The sequence below is a fragment of the Bubalus bubalis genome, chromosome 14 (genome assembly GCF_019923935.1).
Source record: "Bubalus bubalis isolate 160015118507 breed Murrah chromosome 14, NDDB_SH_1, whole genome shotgun sequence".
NCBI classification, from domain to species: Eukaryota; Metazoa; Chordata; class Mammalia; order Artiodactyla; family Bovidae; genus Bubalus; species Bubalus bubalis.
Window position 1 is genome coordinate 54,275,387 of NC_059170.1, and position 17,409 is coordinate 54,292,795.

The window sequence follows — 17,409 nt, forward strand, 5'->3', positions numbered from 1 at the left end:
GCTGGGAGTCAATATTCACCTGTCCCTTCCATGGGAGCTGAGTGCTGGGCTTTTGGGAACCCCGGCAACAAGGTGAGCAGAGTGCTTCTGGCAGTGCCCACGGCCCCTGAGAGAAGATGGATTTTTGGTGGTGGCTCTGAACAAAACAAATGCTGGAACGAGTTGGACGTTTAAATTCTGCTTCATTTGGCACCTTTTATTGATCCTCTGGTTAACAGACTTCTGCCATGAACTTAACTTATATACAACACAATTTAGTAAAACTAAAAAGGTTTGAGTCTTATATTTGAAATTTAAACAATTTCTGCCACTCTCCATAAGCCTTACTTCCTAAGTCCTTCTTTCCTTAATTTCTTCCTTCCTTAAGTTTTCCTGTCCAAATATTTTTGGCATAAAGCTCCCAATTCTCCATTTTGGGACAGATTTGCTTTCATTCTGAGATTGTGGTTCGTATGTGTTTTTGGTGTTAAAATGGCCTTTTAAATAAAAATCACAGTAATTATATGTTGTGTGTGTGCACAAACTTGCATATTTTACAGTCTGCTTTTTTTCCCCCTCATGTCCTTTCTTGGCAAAATATAAAGCTAGCCACCAGTTGTCAATCCTGAATTTATTTTGTAAATTTCAGCGGTGTGTGAAATCTACAAGACTGGAACTCCAGCTCTGAGGCCTGGCAGGGAGAAACCCTGGGCCTAGGAAGTGCCCAGGGATGGTGGAGAGGAGGCAGGTCCTAGGAAAGTGACCCTGGAGTGAGCCCTCTTGCCAGTCTCTTAATCCCTCTGTAGGGAACAGAAACAACTTTAGAGACAAGGGAGTATAGGGACTTCCCTGGCAGTCCAGTGGTTAAGACTCTGCACTCCTGGTGCAGGGGGCACAGGTTCGATCCCTGGTTGAGGAACTAAGATCCTACATGCCTGGTGGGAAAAGAGCACACAGAAAAGGGGAGAAAAGTGAGGTTTTTTTGTCAGAGGGATCTGAGAGATGAGATCTGAGGGTTGATTTATAGCAACCTCTTCAAGCACCTTCATTTTCGTGCGGATGAAAATTTCCCTGTCTCTCTGTACATCTCAGAATTTACCTCTTTTTATCTTCTTAGGCCAGAAAAATCCATTTGTTGTTTCTTCTTGTTAGTCATTAGGAAAACAGGCAGCGAGAGGAATAAGGCTAAGTCACAGTCAGGCTTGGATTCTTTCTACACCTGTCTGGGTATTTAATTTCCACACTGATTTAACATTAGTCTAATCTGTTTTGTTATTCAGACTTCAAAATTAGAATGCTTTGGGGAGGGTGCCATTTCATTATATCAATTTAGGTACTTGTTGTTTACTCTAAAATACCCAGAAGATTTAAGTAAAACCGACATGTTGGTTTTAACAATTTAAAATGTATTAGCTTTAAAATTCTGAAGGTGGCTGAGCTTTGTTCTGTTTTGCTTTGTTGCATCTGCCAGAGTCCTCCTTTCACCCAATAAAGAAGAGTGTGGAAAGGGAGGATCTGGGTCTCTGCTTCCTCTTCCTGCTGGCCTCCCCTCCTGCCAGCTGCCGGTATACAGCATGTTGTGTGTGTTTTGTGAGCAAGTGAGTCCTTTTCTAAACATTTTATTTACTTATTCATTGGTCATGCCTCACTGCTTGCAGACTCTTAATTCCCTGACCAGGAATCGAACCTGGGCCCTGGCAGTGAAAGCACCAAGTCCTACAGACTAAACCTGCTAAGGAATTCCATGAGCAAGTGACTCTTTTTTAAAAATTATTATTAAATTATTTATTTATTTAATTTTTTGTTTAACTGGTTCTTCATTGCTGCTCTCAGGATTTCTTTTTTGCGATAAGTAGGGTTAACCTTGGAGAAGGCAATGGCAACCCACTCCAGTACTCTTGCCTGGAAAATCCCATGGATGGAGGGACCTGGTGGGCTGCAGTCCATGGGGTCGCTAGGAGTCGGACATGACTAAGCAACTTCACTTTCACTTATCACTTTCATGCATTGGAGAAGGAAATGGCAACCCACTCCAGTGTTCTTGCCTGGACAATCCCAGGGACGGGGGAGCCTGGTGGGCTGCTGTCTATGGGGTCGCACAGAGTCGGACACGACTGAAGCGACTTAGCAGCAGCAGCAGGGTTACCCTTCATTGCAGTGTGCGGGCTTCTTATTGTGGTGCCTCTCTTGTTACAGAGCACAGGCTTTAGGCAGGCTTCGGTAGTTGAAGCCCTCGGGCTCAGGTGTTGTGGCACACAGACTTAGCTGGTCCGCTGGATGTGAGATCTTCCTGGATCAGGGATCAAACCCTTTTCCCCTGCATTGGAAGACAGATTTTTATCCACTGTACCACTAGGGAAGTCCAGCAAGTGATTCTTGATTGTTTTCGTCTGCTATGTACACTGCAATAAACCCAATATTTAGAATACAGCATGATGTAGAACAGATGTACAAGAAATATGAATTGAATGACTTGATGGACGGATCCAATGAAATCCACCAGCCAAGTCACCACACTTTTCACCGCCACCCACAATGGGCAGTAATGCTGATTGCACAGCATGGGTTCTCGATGTCCTGGCAGATACTAAAAGGCATTGAAAGAGTTGAAAACTAGGCTTTGAGGAAGAAGAAAGAGTTATTTTCTAACTGGATGATTTACCCCTGCCCAATTTACCCTTGAATACTTTATTTACAGGAAATACAATTCCAATAACGTGCTTATTTGTGTTGTTTTCCTCAGGTTCATGTGGATAAACTAGACATGTTTCGAAACATGCCTGACATTCTCCATCATCTGACAACAGACCGTGACACTCAGATCCACGCGTGTCGACATCCAAAGGTACATGGTGAACTCTTTTTCTTACTGTTTGTATGATTCACAGAAACCAGAATTTTAGATTCAGAAGGAACCTCAGAAATTCCATTTTCTAGGCTCTTCAATTTCCAAATGTGAAAAGTGAGGCTGAGATCCCAGTATTAGATCAGGGTCATGCAGCATTACATCACTATATTCCATTATCATAAACCTAATTAGTAAATAGACACAGATACTTGTAATTTCTAATGAAATATATTTATACAATTGATATATGTTTATTTGTAATGAATTATGTAACGAACAATTTATTTGTAAGGAAAGTAGTAACATTAGAGCTTATAATTGAAAATTTAACAAAAGGTAATCACCATCCATTGTGGTTTACTTTTGAAACTCATGACACATGCATATTTATAAACTTTATTTTTTTATCATTTGAGGTAAATATCTAAATATAACTTTGCTTTGATTTTTTTTTTTTTTTTTTAATTTTTTGGCCACACCACACGGTATACAGGATCTTAGTTCCCCAACCTGGGATCAAACCCTTGCCCCCTGGATTGGAAGTGTGGTGTCTTAATCACTGGAGCATCAGGGAAGTCCCTTAAATTTGGAAGTAGTTACGTGTATTGGTGATCCAGTTTCAAATGAATATTTTTAGTGTCTTTCAAACTCACTGGTAATTGACTTTCTGATGCCATCATAGAACTTCCTTCTCTTATTAACTGCCAGGGATTCAATTTTGAATTTGGCTTTAACAGTTCCATTTTAATTTATATAGTCATTCAGTGTAACTCAACTACTAATTAGTGACCGTCAAATGCAGGGGGTTTGTGTGATCATAATTTTTCTCTAAATTTTTAATCTTGGCATTCAAATGCTGAGTAATTTTTATTTTAGTAAATAGCACATTTATACATTTGGATAATCACTGTAGTAGTAATACTATGTAACTCCATCAGCCAAAATCCTAAAGTTTCTTTGCCCTAAAGTAAAGCAAAATTTAAAAAAAAGATTGTTATTCATACCATGGAGTATTCTATTTCAAACCACCTTAGGGGAGAGATACGAGCTAAGAAATTCTTTTGATGATTGTTCAGCTGCATATTATAATTTACATCATGAATTTACTTCATCATTTTGTTTATGTATATATACACACAAACACAGACACACACCATGCAGTTATTTAATGGATGGATAAAAATAATGTTGATACCAAGTAGAAACTGTTTTGTCCTTTTTCTGTGGGACTTGTAGTCTTTTCCCCACCAACACCCCATAAATGTCTTAATTGGCAGATTTCTTTTTGCTTGGTATAGAAAATGTCAACCCACTCCGGTATTCTTGTCTGGAAAACTTCATGGTTGGAGGAGCCTGGTGAGCTACAGACCATGGGGCTATAGAGTCAGACGTGACTGAGCAACTGAGTGCTACACTTTGTATAGTTGATGTACAATATTACATGTTGCAGGTGTACAATATAGTGATTCACAGTTTTTAGAGGCTGCACTCCATTTATAGTTATTATAAAATATTGGCTCTGTTTCCCCATGCTGTACAGTATGTCCTTGTAGCTCATTTTATACCTAATAGTTTATACGTCTTAATCCTCTACTCCTGTCTGCCCCTCCCCCTCCCCTCTCCCCACTGTTAACACTAGTTTGTTCTCTGTGTCTGTGAGTCTGCTTGTTTTTTGTTATGTTCATTAGTTTGTTGTATTTTTTACATTCTACAAATAAGTGATATCATATAGTATTTGTCTTTCTGTCTGACTTATTTCACTTAATACCCTACGAGTCCATGCACATTGTTGCAAATGGCAAAATTTCATTCTTTTCTTACGGCACATTATCAGCATTAGTTGAGGTGATAATGCTCATTTTGTATTATTTTTTTCTTGTCTAACTTTCTATTTTGTATTGGGGTATAACCAGTTAACAGCGTTGTGATAGTTTCAGGTGAACTGTGAAGGGACTCAGCCATACATATACATGTATCCATCCTCCCCCAAACTTCCCTCTCATAGCTCATGGTGTATATATGTACCACATCTTGTTGCTTCCACATGTTGGCAATTATAAGTAATGCTGCTGTGATCACTGGGGTGCATATATCTTTTCAAATTAGTGTTCTTGTTTTTTTTTTTCCCGGATGTATACCCTGGAGTGGAATCACTGAGTCATATGAGCACCTCGTCCTCTTCATCCGGATTCCACTGTGTTAACACCCCCATGCCTTCTTCCTGGCAGCCTCATCTCTCTCTCCTGTGTGTGTGTAACCAGCACGCCACTCCCCCCCAACTCCCCACCAACCCATCTGAGTCATGACACTTCACTATAAACAAGGACATTCTCCTATATGACCACAGTACAGTTCTCACACTCAGGAAATTCAGCATTGATACAACACTGTTGGATGTGATGTCGTCCATATTCAAATATCCAGTTGTCCCAATTGTGTCCTTTATGGCTTGTGGAGGGAGAAGCAAGGCTGTCCAGGATTTAAAGAAATATATATTTATTTATTTGGATGCACCGGATCTTAGCATGGCATATGACCTCTCAGTTACGGCATGTAGGAACCAGTTCCCTGACCAGGTATGGAACCTGGGCCCCCTGCATTGGGAGTGTAGAGTATTGGCCACTAGACCACCAGAGAAGTCCCCAGGATATTATTTAGAATCATGTGTTGCATTCACTCAGATCTCCTTAGTTTCTTTTGATGTAAATCAAGTAAATCTCCAGTCTTTTGCTTTTCTTTCATTACAGCGACATTTTTGAAGAGCCCAGGCCAGTTATTGTATGGAATGTTCCTCACTTTGGACTTACCTGTTTCCTCATGTCTCTCTGTCTATTATCTATGTCTGAAAATCCATCTATGTTTGTTTTTGAGACCCTGCCTACAAACAGATTTGTTGAAAATGTTAAAACTGATTTTTTAAAAAATGTTTTTAGGCAGAGGAATATTTTCAGTGGAATAAGTTACCATGTGGCATTACTTCCAAAAATAGAATTCCACTCCACACAATCAGCATTAAGCCATCTACCATGTGGTTTGGAGAAAGAACCAGAAAAACCAACATCATTATGAGGTAAGCAAGCAGTGTCTTTGGAGAGAAACCTTGTTGTTCAGTCACTAAGTCATTTCTGACTCTTTGTGACACCATGGACTGCAGAACACCAGACTTCCCTGTCCTTCATCATCTCCCAGAGCTTGCTCAAACTCATGTCCATTGAGTTGATGATGCCATCCAAACCATTTCATCCTCTGTTGCTCCCTTCTCCTCTTGCCTTCAACCTTTCCTAGCCTCAATGTCTCTTCCAGTGAGTTGCCTCTTCATATCAGGTGGCCAAAGGATTGGAGCTTCAGCTTCAGCATGAGTCCTTCCAATGAATATTCAGTCAGGATTGACTGGTTTGAACTCCTTGCAGTCCAAGTGACTCTCGAGTCTTCTCCAGCACCACAATTTGAAGGCATCAATTAAATCAATGGTTTAAATGCAGTCTAGCCTAAACCCACTCCAGTATTCTTGCCTGGAGAATCCCAGGGACAGAGGAGCCTAGTGGGCTGCCATCTATGGGGTCGCACAGAGTCGGACACGACTGAAGCAACTTAGCAGCAGCAGCAGCAGCCTAAGCCCAAGAAGAGAATACATTACAATTGTGGAAAATAACCTCTGAAATTTAAACTCTGTTTGAACTAAAGAAATGCTGCTTCCAAACCTATCTATTGGCCAGTATCTCCCAGGGTCTACCTGCATTAGACAGACAAGAGGGTTAGATTTGAGGTGTCTTGCTTGGCGGGGAGTCATGAATGGATGTTGTAGGAAGTAGAGCCCTTGGTGGAGTAGAGGAGCCCCACACTGATCATTGTGTTTTAGCACATTTCCTTAATGTTCGCTCCTCAGAATGTCTACAAAAATTTATATTTCTGGAAAGGATTCTCCCCTGTGCCAGGAAGAAATTACTGATGATAGGATGATTTCACACTGCAGTAGCCTACATGAAAATACTTGAAGTTTAGAACTTAGTTTTGATCAAGTGACCTTTAATTTTGTGTTTGCATCTCCCACCAGGACTGGAGAGAGTTCCTACAGAGCCTGCTTTTCTTTTCATTCCTCCTACAGTGAGGTAAGAGAATCCCATAGGCTCAGAACCTCGGCAGCCTTCATGGCTTCTGGGGGCATCTCTTTTTCTACTGCTCAAGGTGGGCTGTGGCTTTTCCTAAAGAAATGCAGGGAAGACATCTCAGTGTATGAGGTATGTCACTAAGTCTAAAGGAAATTGCTGATCATCACCATTTTCAACCTAAACATTAAAGAAAACATACGATTAAGGTGTTCTCTCTGCCTTGCTTTCTAAATTTATTTGAAATACCCCACTTCAGTTCTGTTTGTCATAAAAGCATCGTAAATCTTACACAGCACATGGGACTATATTCACTGACTTGTGATGACCTATAATGGAAAAGAATCTGAAGCTGTACACCTGAAGTGAACACAATACTGTAAATCAGCTATAGTTTAATAAATAAAATTCAAAGGCTAACAGACAAAAAAAAAGTGTCCCTAATGAAGTCATAGTTAAGGTAAAATACTCCATTATACAACACAAGGAATATAGTCAGTACTGTATAAGTGGAGTATAACCTGTTATGAATCACTACATTGTATACCTATGACATATAATACTGTACATAAACTATACTTCAATAAAAAAATTGAAAAAAAATCTTAAATCTTCTTTGAAGGAGTACTTCAATAAAAAGAAAGACTGAAAAAATATCTTAAATCTTATTTGAAGGAGCACTGCAGATAAAACCTCATGATAAGCTGCCTGGTACTGGCCAGATTCTTGGCCCCTTCTGGATTTTGATGGTACTGAAAAGCCATTTACAAAATAGTCCTCAATATTCAGAAGTGTGGAAGAACAAAGCTGATTTGGGTATACACTCTGTCCTGAGTAAGGATCAGTATAGCAGAATTACTCAGTTGAAGAGGACTTAATATGGTTATGTGAGGATACTTTTTATATAGGATATTGACCTACTAGGATGGAAGCCTGACATATGTAATTTATTTGCAAAATTCTCAAGCATTTCCAAAGTAAATGCTAGCATCTTACAAGTGCAGGGGTTCAGTAATTTCATATATGGGAGAAAAAGCGAGATCAAAGCTGGCTTTTTATGATACTTTGTCATATATGATTGTAGTTTTGCCACTGCTGCACTTAATGCATTTCCCTGATAATGGTTATTTTTCGTATTGGAGCTACACAGATACAGCTCTGCAGCAGTGAGCTGTGGGCATGGTAGTGATTTGAACAGCTCCAGGCAATGACATTCTTAAAAAAAAAAAAAAATTTATTGAAGTATAGTTAGTTTACAATGTTGTGTTAGTTTCTAATGTATAGCAAATTCACTAATGTTTAGTGATTGTTATTTGACACACATACATTCTTTTTCAGATTCTTCTCCCTTAATAGGTTATTACAAAATACTGGATATAGTTCCCTGTGCTACAGCAAGTCCTTGTTTATCTATTTAATACATTATAGTGTGTATCTGTTAATCCCAAATTCATAATTTATACCTCTGCCGCCCCCTTTCCCCTTTGGTAACCATAGGTTTGTTTTCTATATCCTTTCTCCCTCCCCCCGCCCCCAAGTATTATTGATTCTCATTATTCGTAGATTCCTTATTACAAACCCGCCTGTTTACTGACACTTGTATGAACCCTTACATCAGTGTGCATGGTGCTCTGTGGTCCTTTGCACACATGTACACCCGGGAAGCAAAGGATTGGACTCGCCTGACACGCACATTCCTGACTCAGGTTACACATGGTGGTCTCCTGCCTTCATGTTTCAGCTCGTAGACTGTAAACAAGTGTCCTTTAAACTATTTACTGCTACATTTTCCATATTTTTGTGCTTTTGGGGTGATTTTGTTGTTTGAAAGAGCCCCCAGGTGTAATGCTGAAGTGCTGGCAAGTGTTCCTAAGCGCAAGGAGGCTGCAGTGTGCCTTATGGAGGAGGTACCTGTTTGATTTTTGTTCAGTTGTGACTTACAGAGCCACTGGCCATGAGTTCAGTGTCCATGGACCAAAAGTATATATTATGTAAGATATCTTTAAAGAGAAACTCACATAAAGCAAGACTGTGTATTTGATTGGTTGACAAAGTGCTGTGACTAGAGGCTCACAAGAACCCTGTAGTTACTCCACCAGGAACAGCGGTCCACTGTTTGCAGTGACTTTATGGACAAGCAGGAGAGTGTACTGGGTGTCTGTCTCCCTGAACTGTTTCTGGTGTGTAGGTTTGACCTTCCTTTCCTCATTCTTATTCCCTTCAAAAGCCTCAGATTTCTACCAGCCTCAACTTTGGACAATTGTACAAATCATATAGGTTGTGGGCAGGTAACAATGGTTTTTCATTGCATGCCTGCTCTCAAAGTGCAAATGAAATTGTTTATGAAAAGTAGCCAAAGAATGGATCTTTGTCTTTCCCCCAGGCTTAATTAAGGTTCCCGTTTTGTTTTAAACCAGTTATTAATAATTGCTGAGTTCCCTACTTCTTGTGGTGCTTTACTTGAAAAAGTTGAGTGCTAATACTTACTTTGTGCCTCAGTCTCCCCATGTGCAGAAAGAAAAAAAAAAAAATCTTTGTGTTGCCATGACGACCAACTCCTAATAGTTTTATTGAATATTTAACCATGTGCTAGGTATCAGGCTAAGCACATCACACGCGTTATGCCATTTATATGCTTAGATGAAGAATCGAAGAGACATGAGGTAACTTGACTGAGATCAATCACAAGCTCACCAAGATCTAGTAAGTGACAAAGCAGAAGCCTGTCTGGGTTGTTAAGAGATGTTTTGAGGAGGTTCTTGTTTAGCATTCCGAGCTTTGCAGAGGGTATTCATGACATGACATGTTTGCATGTCATTGTCCTTGTTTAGAATAAATCCTGAGAACAAATTAGGCAATCTCAAAGGTGTAGTTCCTCTTGGTGTATTCCTAACAATTTCATGTCAGAGGAAAGGAATGGAGTTTGAAGACCTTGTTTCCTTGTGCATATTAAATACTCAGCTAAATTCCAGCTTCCTGGAAGGAGAGGTATTTACTATGGGTGAGTGACCTAATGGGTCACTATGGGTAAGGAAACTAATGTCATGTGAAGGACAGAATCTCTGAATCCCAGTCATCAGTTTCTCACACCTTACTGGCAGCCGAATCACTGCTTCCCAGGCCCCATGCAGCTTGGTGTTAGGGGATCTTTGGGGGATAGGGCCTGCACTTTGTGCATCTCTTCTTGAAACGGCCCAGACACTCCCCGGGTGCAGCCGACATTGGGAGCCACAGTCTTGAGAGACTTTAGCTTCTCCTTGCTTCGCTCTTCTTTAACAGCCAGGGTTTTCATGGGAAAGATAACTTGATGCATTTTGTTTTCCTTCTTCCAGATTAAAGATTTCTTGAGCTACATCTGTCCCGTGAATGTCTATCCAAATGTCATCCCGTTGGGCACAACTATGGATAAAGTTAAAGAAATGTGAGTGGACTACCTGGGGCATTTATGTTGTTGAATGGGATGGACCTAGAGAATAGTTTTGGGCTGAAAGTGGGAGCAAGGATGTGAAACAGGCTAGTTTAGGGGCACATGGGCTTTCTTCAAGCAAGTGTGTTCTACATAATCCTAAAGGCTTCTGGGAATCTGGCAGAAGGAAGCTGTTGCAATACTGAAATTCCCTGAATGCCAGAAGGTGTTCCTCTATAAAGACCTGCTTTTCTGCAGTGCAAGAACAAAGAGAAAAGTTTTGCTCTCCCCAGTCCTACAATTAGAGATGGAGGTCTACTAGGTTGTTTAAATGCTCGTATTTACCACTTTGTTATAGGAAAGTAATTTTTGATTATTAAACATTGCTTTTCTGCTTTTAACAGTAGTGGCTCCCGCCCCCCAGTCAGGTTTTCATAACCTCTGTAACACTTACATTCCAGCAGCTTTTCCAACAGGAAAAATAACATGTTTGTATTATTTCAGCTTAAAGCCTTTATGCCGATCTTCCCAAAGGACTGAGCCCAAGTACAAACCACTTGGAAAACTGAAGAGAGCTAGAACAATCCACCTAGACCCAGGTAGGAAGAATGACCCTGGCATCATGGATATGGGTTTCCCTGCAAGGCTGCTTTTCAGGGTGTTCTGGTCTGGGGAAAGCTGTCTTTGTGGTGTCTTCTGAAGTGTAAAAATTTAACTGTTAATGAAGTCCAATTTATCTAATTCCTTTTATAGCTTTTGCTTTTGGTGTCATATCTAAGAAAAACTATTGCTTAATCCAAGATCATGAGGATTTACTATCATATTTTATCATTTCTGGGTCAATTTTGACTTTTCCTTATTATAGGTTTTATTTTCTCACCTTTCTACACACCTATTGGGTGCCATAACTACATAATGGTATATCTGATGTTTGTCATTGTACATTTATTTTGAACTTTTCAGTTGTATAAATATTGTGATGAACATTATATGTTAAATCTATTTCACAGCTCTCATTATTATTGGGTTAAATTGAATTGTAGAAATTACAGTGTTTATATTGTCATAGCATAGAATAATATCAAAATAAACTTCTAATAGCATAGAAATTTTACTTTTTTTCAGACACATACAGGTGAGTTAATGTGAAAATGTTCTGACAGATTAGAGTTGAAACATACCACGATACTGTTATAGTCACTGATTCAGAACATGAAGCTGTCCAGCTTTAGAGGTGATACAAACACATTCCACAGAAAGGTAACTTTGGCACACTGTGAAGGAGCTGTAACAAATGTATTAATCCCTGGCTTAAAATAAAGCCATAACTTGGACATTAGGATGACTACAGATACAGCAGCTAGACATCTTACGTCACCCTGAGTCCTTTAGAAGATGAGAAGATATAAACAGTTGCTTGTTTGAACAATTATCAGTTCTAACAGAACCCTGGACTTTAAGAGCTGGGTTTCGTCCCTCAATCTGCCGGTCTGGTTTCTTGACCTTCGCGTTGTCACACACCTCCAGGCCTGTCTCCTCAGTGCTAAGATGGGAAGCTCGATGATGGTTCCTATACCTGCCCCCCTACCCCATTAAAGCAGCTTTAAAAAATGTAGTTTTAAGCTATACCCTTTGTCACTGGGAAAATAGTTAACTTATAATTACCTGCGTCTTAACACCAGCTTCAGCACTAGAATAGTAAGTTACCCTATCCAGTAAGCAGTCTCATGAGCATTCCGTTTCATTCTTCAAACTTAGGTACCATCTTCCCTAATTCCCTGCCTTGTCATTTTCACTTATGTAAAGTACATTCTCTATGTAAGATTTCCTCATTTTCAGGATGTAAGTGGACAAGGCTCACTTCAGGCAAGTGCAGCATGCTTGAGACAGTAACGTGACACCAGACGTGGCTTATTCGGCATTTTGGTTAAAGTCTCCTGTTCCTCCCGCCCCCTGGTGTGTCTAGTGGCCTTGTGCACTTGGCACAGGCTGCATGGCAACGAGCAGACACTGGGTGCTACTCACGGTCCTGGGGGCCGCTGGGATGGCAGGATCAAGGTGCTGGCAGGTCTGGGTCTTGGTGGGGGCCCACTTCCTGGCTTGTACCACCTTCTCACTGTGCACACACATGGCCTTTCCTTTGTACATGGGCCTAGAGAAAGTGAGAAATCTGCTTCCTCTCCTCACAAAGACACCAATCCCATCGTATGTGTCCCCCCTCCCCCACCATGAGCTAATTAGCTTCTAAAGGTCCCACCTCCAAATACCATTGTGGAGTTAGAAATTAAGAATTTTGAAAGGACCACAGACATTTAGCCTGTAACATGCATGAATTAACAGATATCAAAAAATTTTCATAGAAGGAAAACTTTAGAAAAAAATTGTCTTTTTATTAAATCAGCCAATGCATTGAACATCTACTGGCTGCAGAGCACAAAGAGTTTGCAAATGTCTCTCCTAGTGTAGATGGTTTCAAAGCCGAACTGATGTAGAGAATCAGCTGTAGAACTTAAAAAATAAATTATTCGGCCCTACTTTCAGGGAGTGAGTAGGTCTGAAATGAAACATAGAAAGCTATTTTGTTTAAAAAGCTTTCCAGGTAAGAACCACTGATTAAGACTCTGTGGTCTTATTTGGGGCACGCAGATCTCTAGTCTCAACTCCCTGCCTGGCTTTATGACAAGCTAAAGGCTGGTAGTCAGGTCAGACTGTTCAGAATAATAAGCGGCCTTTTAACTTCTCCTGGAAGAAGAGTGAATTCCCATTATTTGCAATTCTACAAATTTAAAAATGCAGCTAAGTGCTGCAAATTGGATTTTTAATTAAAAGCATGAATTGGTTCCTTCTGCATTCTGTCACCTACACACCTGTTCTGTTTGTCTCACAGAGGAGGAAGACGACGATGGTCTCTTTGATGATCTTCTGCTGGCACCTTTAAGGCACAAGGTTCCAAACCAGCAGACTCTTCACCCTGAGGTATTTCCCACGCCTGCTATATCACAAAACCAGCCTGAGAAAAGGAGAGAAAGCACAGGGTGCTTCAAAGCAGAGAGTATGCCAACGTTCCTTTGGGCAAACTTTATAGATTGTGAGGAATCCAACAGTGAAAGTGAAGAATCAGAAGTTCTAGGATCAGCTCAAGGAGACACGGGTCCTGTCTTCCAGCCCCAGCAGAGGGCTGATGGGGAAGTACCGCAGTGGGAAGTGTTCTTTAAAAGAGATGCCGAAGGCACAGACGACTGTTTGGAAAACCTCCCATCTTCCACAGAGGCGGGGAGCTCCCAGTCCCCAAAGCTTTTCAGCGATTCTGATGGGGAATCAACGCACATTTCTTCCCAGGCCTCCTCTCAGTCAACACACATATCAGAACAAGGAAGTCAAGGCTGGGACAGCCAATCGGACACTGTTTTGTTATCTTCCCAGGACAGAAACAGTGGGGATGTTAGCTCCTTGAACAAAGGGGTCTATAGGCCAGGAATCAAAGAGAATATTCCTGCCCCTCAGCCAGCACAAGATGTGCTTTGCCTAAAGGCCACTTACTCGGATTCCAAAAGCGGAGATCAAGACGTAAATATGCTTCCTAGTGCTGGAGAAACCACCACTCTAAGTGGTAGCAAACAGATGCTTCAGGAGAAAAGGCCATTGACTCTTAGCAGCAGTGCAGATTCACAAAGCTCCTCTGATTTTGAAATTCCCTGCACTCCAGAAGCTGAGCTTCCTAAACAAGAACATTTACAGTATTTATATGAGAAGTTGGCAACAGGGGAGAGTATAGTCGTTGAAAAAAGAAAAGGCTTACTTCATTCTAGAGCAACCACTAAAAAATCTATACTAACAGATACCAGTCAAAATCATAATAGGTAAAAATGGAATACTTAGAAATGATCCTATTACCTAAAAGGTGGCAGTAAAGAGGAAATGGATGACCGAAAAAGCAGCACCCCATGCTTCCCTGTCTTTCACTACCTCCCAGAGTTTGCTCAAACTCATGTCCAAAACATATCAATAATTACATGGGAATAGGGGAAAAAAGTAAACCAACTATATACTACCTATAGGAAACTGACTTCAAAAGACTTGGGTAGGTGTACCAGTGAAAGAATGGGAAACTTTACCCTGTAAACATTACATAAAGATGCAGTGTCTATATTCTAATGTTAAAAGGTCCAGTTCACTGAGACAGAATCGAATCCTAAATGAGTAAGTACCTAACAACATTTAAATACACAAAGCGAAAACAACTGAAAGAAGACAAACTAATGCACGATTACAACTATAACAGAATAAGTTTAGAAAAATAAGGATATGGAAGAACAGAATGGCACCCTCAACCAACTGGATTTAACTGATAAAAGTACACTTCACGGCAGAATACAAGCTTTTCAAGTTCACACAGGACGATGTTCACTGATGGATCATATCCTAGGTCATAAACACACTTCAAACTTAAATAAGCTTGAATCTATTATTATAAATTGATGGCTACAGAAGAAAGTCAGCCCTTTACCTACCTCAGGTGTTCCATCATCTTTAAGAATATTGGGGGAAGACAGTGGTAAAATTAAAACCTAAAGAAAATACTTAAAAGGCATTCAACCTCTTTAAAATCCACCAGTAGGTTATGTATGTGCATTTAATATACTCATTCACAGATATTCATAAACACTTTGGTTTGCTGATATTTCATATTAAGAAAGCAAAAGCAGAGCTTTGACTTAAGTGGAGTCTTTAAAAATCAATTTGCAGATCAGTGAAACTGAAATGCATTATCACCATGCTGCATTGTAGATAAACCAAAAATAAGTACTGAATCCACAAGACTCATTAAGGTTATAGGACAGAATCAGTGGGAGAGGAGAATAAACTGGGTGTTCAGAGGAGCCAATACCAATGGACCTGGGAAGCCAGCCCTCTCACTTGTCCAGAAGGGAATTTTCCATTCCCAAGTGTTGGGAGAAGGATAAATCAGCCCATGTCCATTTACATGGGAGGAAACCTGGACAGTGACTTTTAAGTTTCAGCTAAGAAACTGGCACCAGAGAGGGGTAACCCAACATGATAAGGCTCAGGGCTGAGGGTTGGGGGCCTGGCGCTACTCCTTTCTGTTCTTTGAGGAATATGTTGAATCATAATTTACAGCAAGTGTCTCTGTCCTAAATTACTCAACAATTAGTTTGTTAATACATACACCAACAGAAACTGGGCTGAGCATCATCATATAGCTGCTGGCGAAGGAGCTGAAGAATGCAGAGTTTTAAGGGGACACGGAACCTTTTTTCTAGTTCAGATGCTACCCTGAGTTTTTGATAAAATACACTCTACAGACTCAGTGTGACTGGGGAAGAATTATATATTATTCTATTTTGCACAGCTCCCCTGTGAGTACCATTACCTAAATTCAACGTGAATATAAAGTCACTAGAGACTACCAGTGGCAACTACAAAATGTTTAACTCTCATAACTACAACCGGCCTATTACAGGAACCCAGAGACTTCCTTTTTAATTTTTAGCTCTAAAAATTAATTATACTTCATTATCATAAGTCACATAATCAAATGTAACTACTGTATACATTTGTACATACTCACTGACCATAAAGACTTCATCTTAACAGCTTATGATCCAAGGTGGGTGTTCAAAACATGCCTGTAAACATTCTTCTGAATATACTTGTAGTATTTTATGATCACCATCAATTTAATATTCCATATGGCCATATTTTTATTGTTTTATATGTCATTCTAGCATAATAAATGCTGGCTGAATGTATTTAATGGCTAAGAGTACTACAACAGACTTTGATCAAAAACCCTGCAGTGATCACCAAATATTTTACAGTACAGAATAATTACAGCTAATACTGATATATGGTACTTCCTTTGTAACAAGGCTTAATTCTTTCACATCCTTTTTACTCCTTACAACCACCCTATGAGGTAGGCACACTTACCATCTGCATTCACAAAGGATGAGGCTAAGGCAGAGGGGTTAGTTCATTAGTAAGATGTGAAGCCAGAACTCAAACAAGACACTCAGGCACCCCAAGCCATGCTCTTAACCACTGTGCACTAAAGCCTCTCAAAAAGAACACTGGCTGTTTGAGTTTTACTTCAAGAACTGTGATGTATAAGTGAAAAAAGTTTCAAAATGCCAAGCTATATTATCACAAAAGAAACCCATGGCTAGCCACATTTCTTTAGGAATCCAGGACTCTGCAGTTTGTTTAAACTAACAGTAGAAACTGATTAAAAAAAAAAAAAAAGTCTGCCTGAAGCTGGTCAAATACGTTAAAAGCAGTCAAGTGTAGTTTCTGATTGGGGGATGTTAATGTTAACCGCGGCAGTCTAAGCCCATTTCTTCAGTGTGTTTAGGGAAGACAGCACCAACCTCCTCGACTCATGAGAAGCACAGGAGGACACACATAGGGCCTAAGACTTGCTCAAAGGTTATCAGCTCTAATTCTAAAATTCCTCTGTACTTCCAGGCAGAACTTAGCAAAATTGTTTAAGTACTTGGTGACTAATGCTCAAAAAATTTAAGCATCCATCTACCTTATGCTAAGCACAAAATGGTACTTTAATATTCAAATGCATGAGCCATGACAATAAAAAAACTTTCTTAAAAGTAATATTTAAAAGAATGGTATAAACCTTTGGTTAATCTCAGTAACAGGTACTCAGGAATGCATCAATAATTTTCTGCCCCTTTAGCTTTACTGAAAATGACAGTAAAATATTCAGAAATACAGCTAAGGCATAATAAAAGAAAACCAAATGCTAAACTACATTTATTTTAAGAGAAACTGCTTAACTATGAGTAAGTGCAGTCTAGATTTTGTGCATATGTGGGGAAAACCCTGAGCTTACCGACTGTGTGTCAGAATCCTTTTCTGTAGATACTGAAAACAGTGCCATCAATACAACTTGAACAGTGGATTAATTTACAGCGTTAACTTGATCTAAACATTGTAAACTTGACCTAAATATTACCCTTGCATATTTGCTTGATATTGAGAGAAGAAATTCTGACAACTTAGGAAACAAGAAGCTAGATGTTGACTTAAAATAG

The 17,409-nt window shown here is 39.9% G+C and overlaps 1 protein-coding gene across 4 annotated transcripts in view; it reads left to right on the plus strand.

The window, feature by feature from the left end:
* DCLRE1C (DNA cross-link repair 1C) overlaps nucleotides 1–16,110 on the plus strand; it is a 36,273-nt gene extending 20,163 nt beyond the window's left edge. For all 4 annotated transcript variants that reach the window (XM_006065998.4, XM_006065997.4, XM_006065999.4 and 1 more), the window contains 6 exons: nucleotides 2,723–2,824; nucleotides 5,761–5,897; nucleotides 6,882–6,936; nucleotides 10,266–10,354; nucleotides 10,844–10,938; nucleotides 13,227–16,110. In XM_006065998.4, the coding sequence (XP_006066060.3) occupies nucleotides 2,723–2,824; nucleotides 5,761–5,897; nucleotides 6,882–6,936; nucleotides 10,266–10,354; nucleotides 10,844–10,938; nucleotides 13,227–14,203 (1,455 nt within the window). In that variant the 3' untranslated portion in view covers nucleotides 14,204–16,110. The remainder of the gene's footprint in view (nucleotides 1–2,722; nucleotides 2,825–5,760; nucleotides 5,898–6,881; nucleotides 6,937–10,265; nucleotides 10,355–10,843; nucleotides 10,939–13,226) is intronic.
* The last annotated feature ends 1,299 nt before the right edge of the window (nucleotides 16,111–17,409 follow it).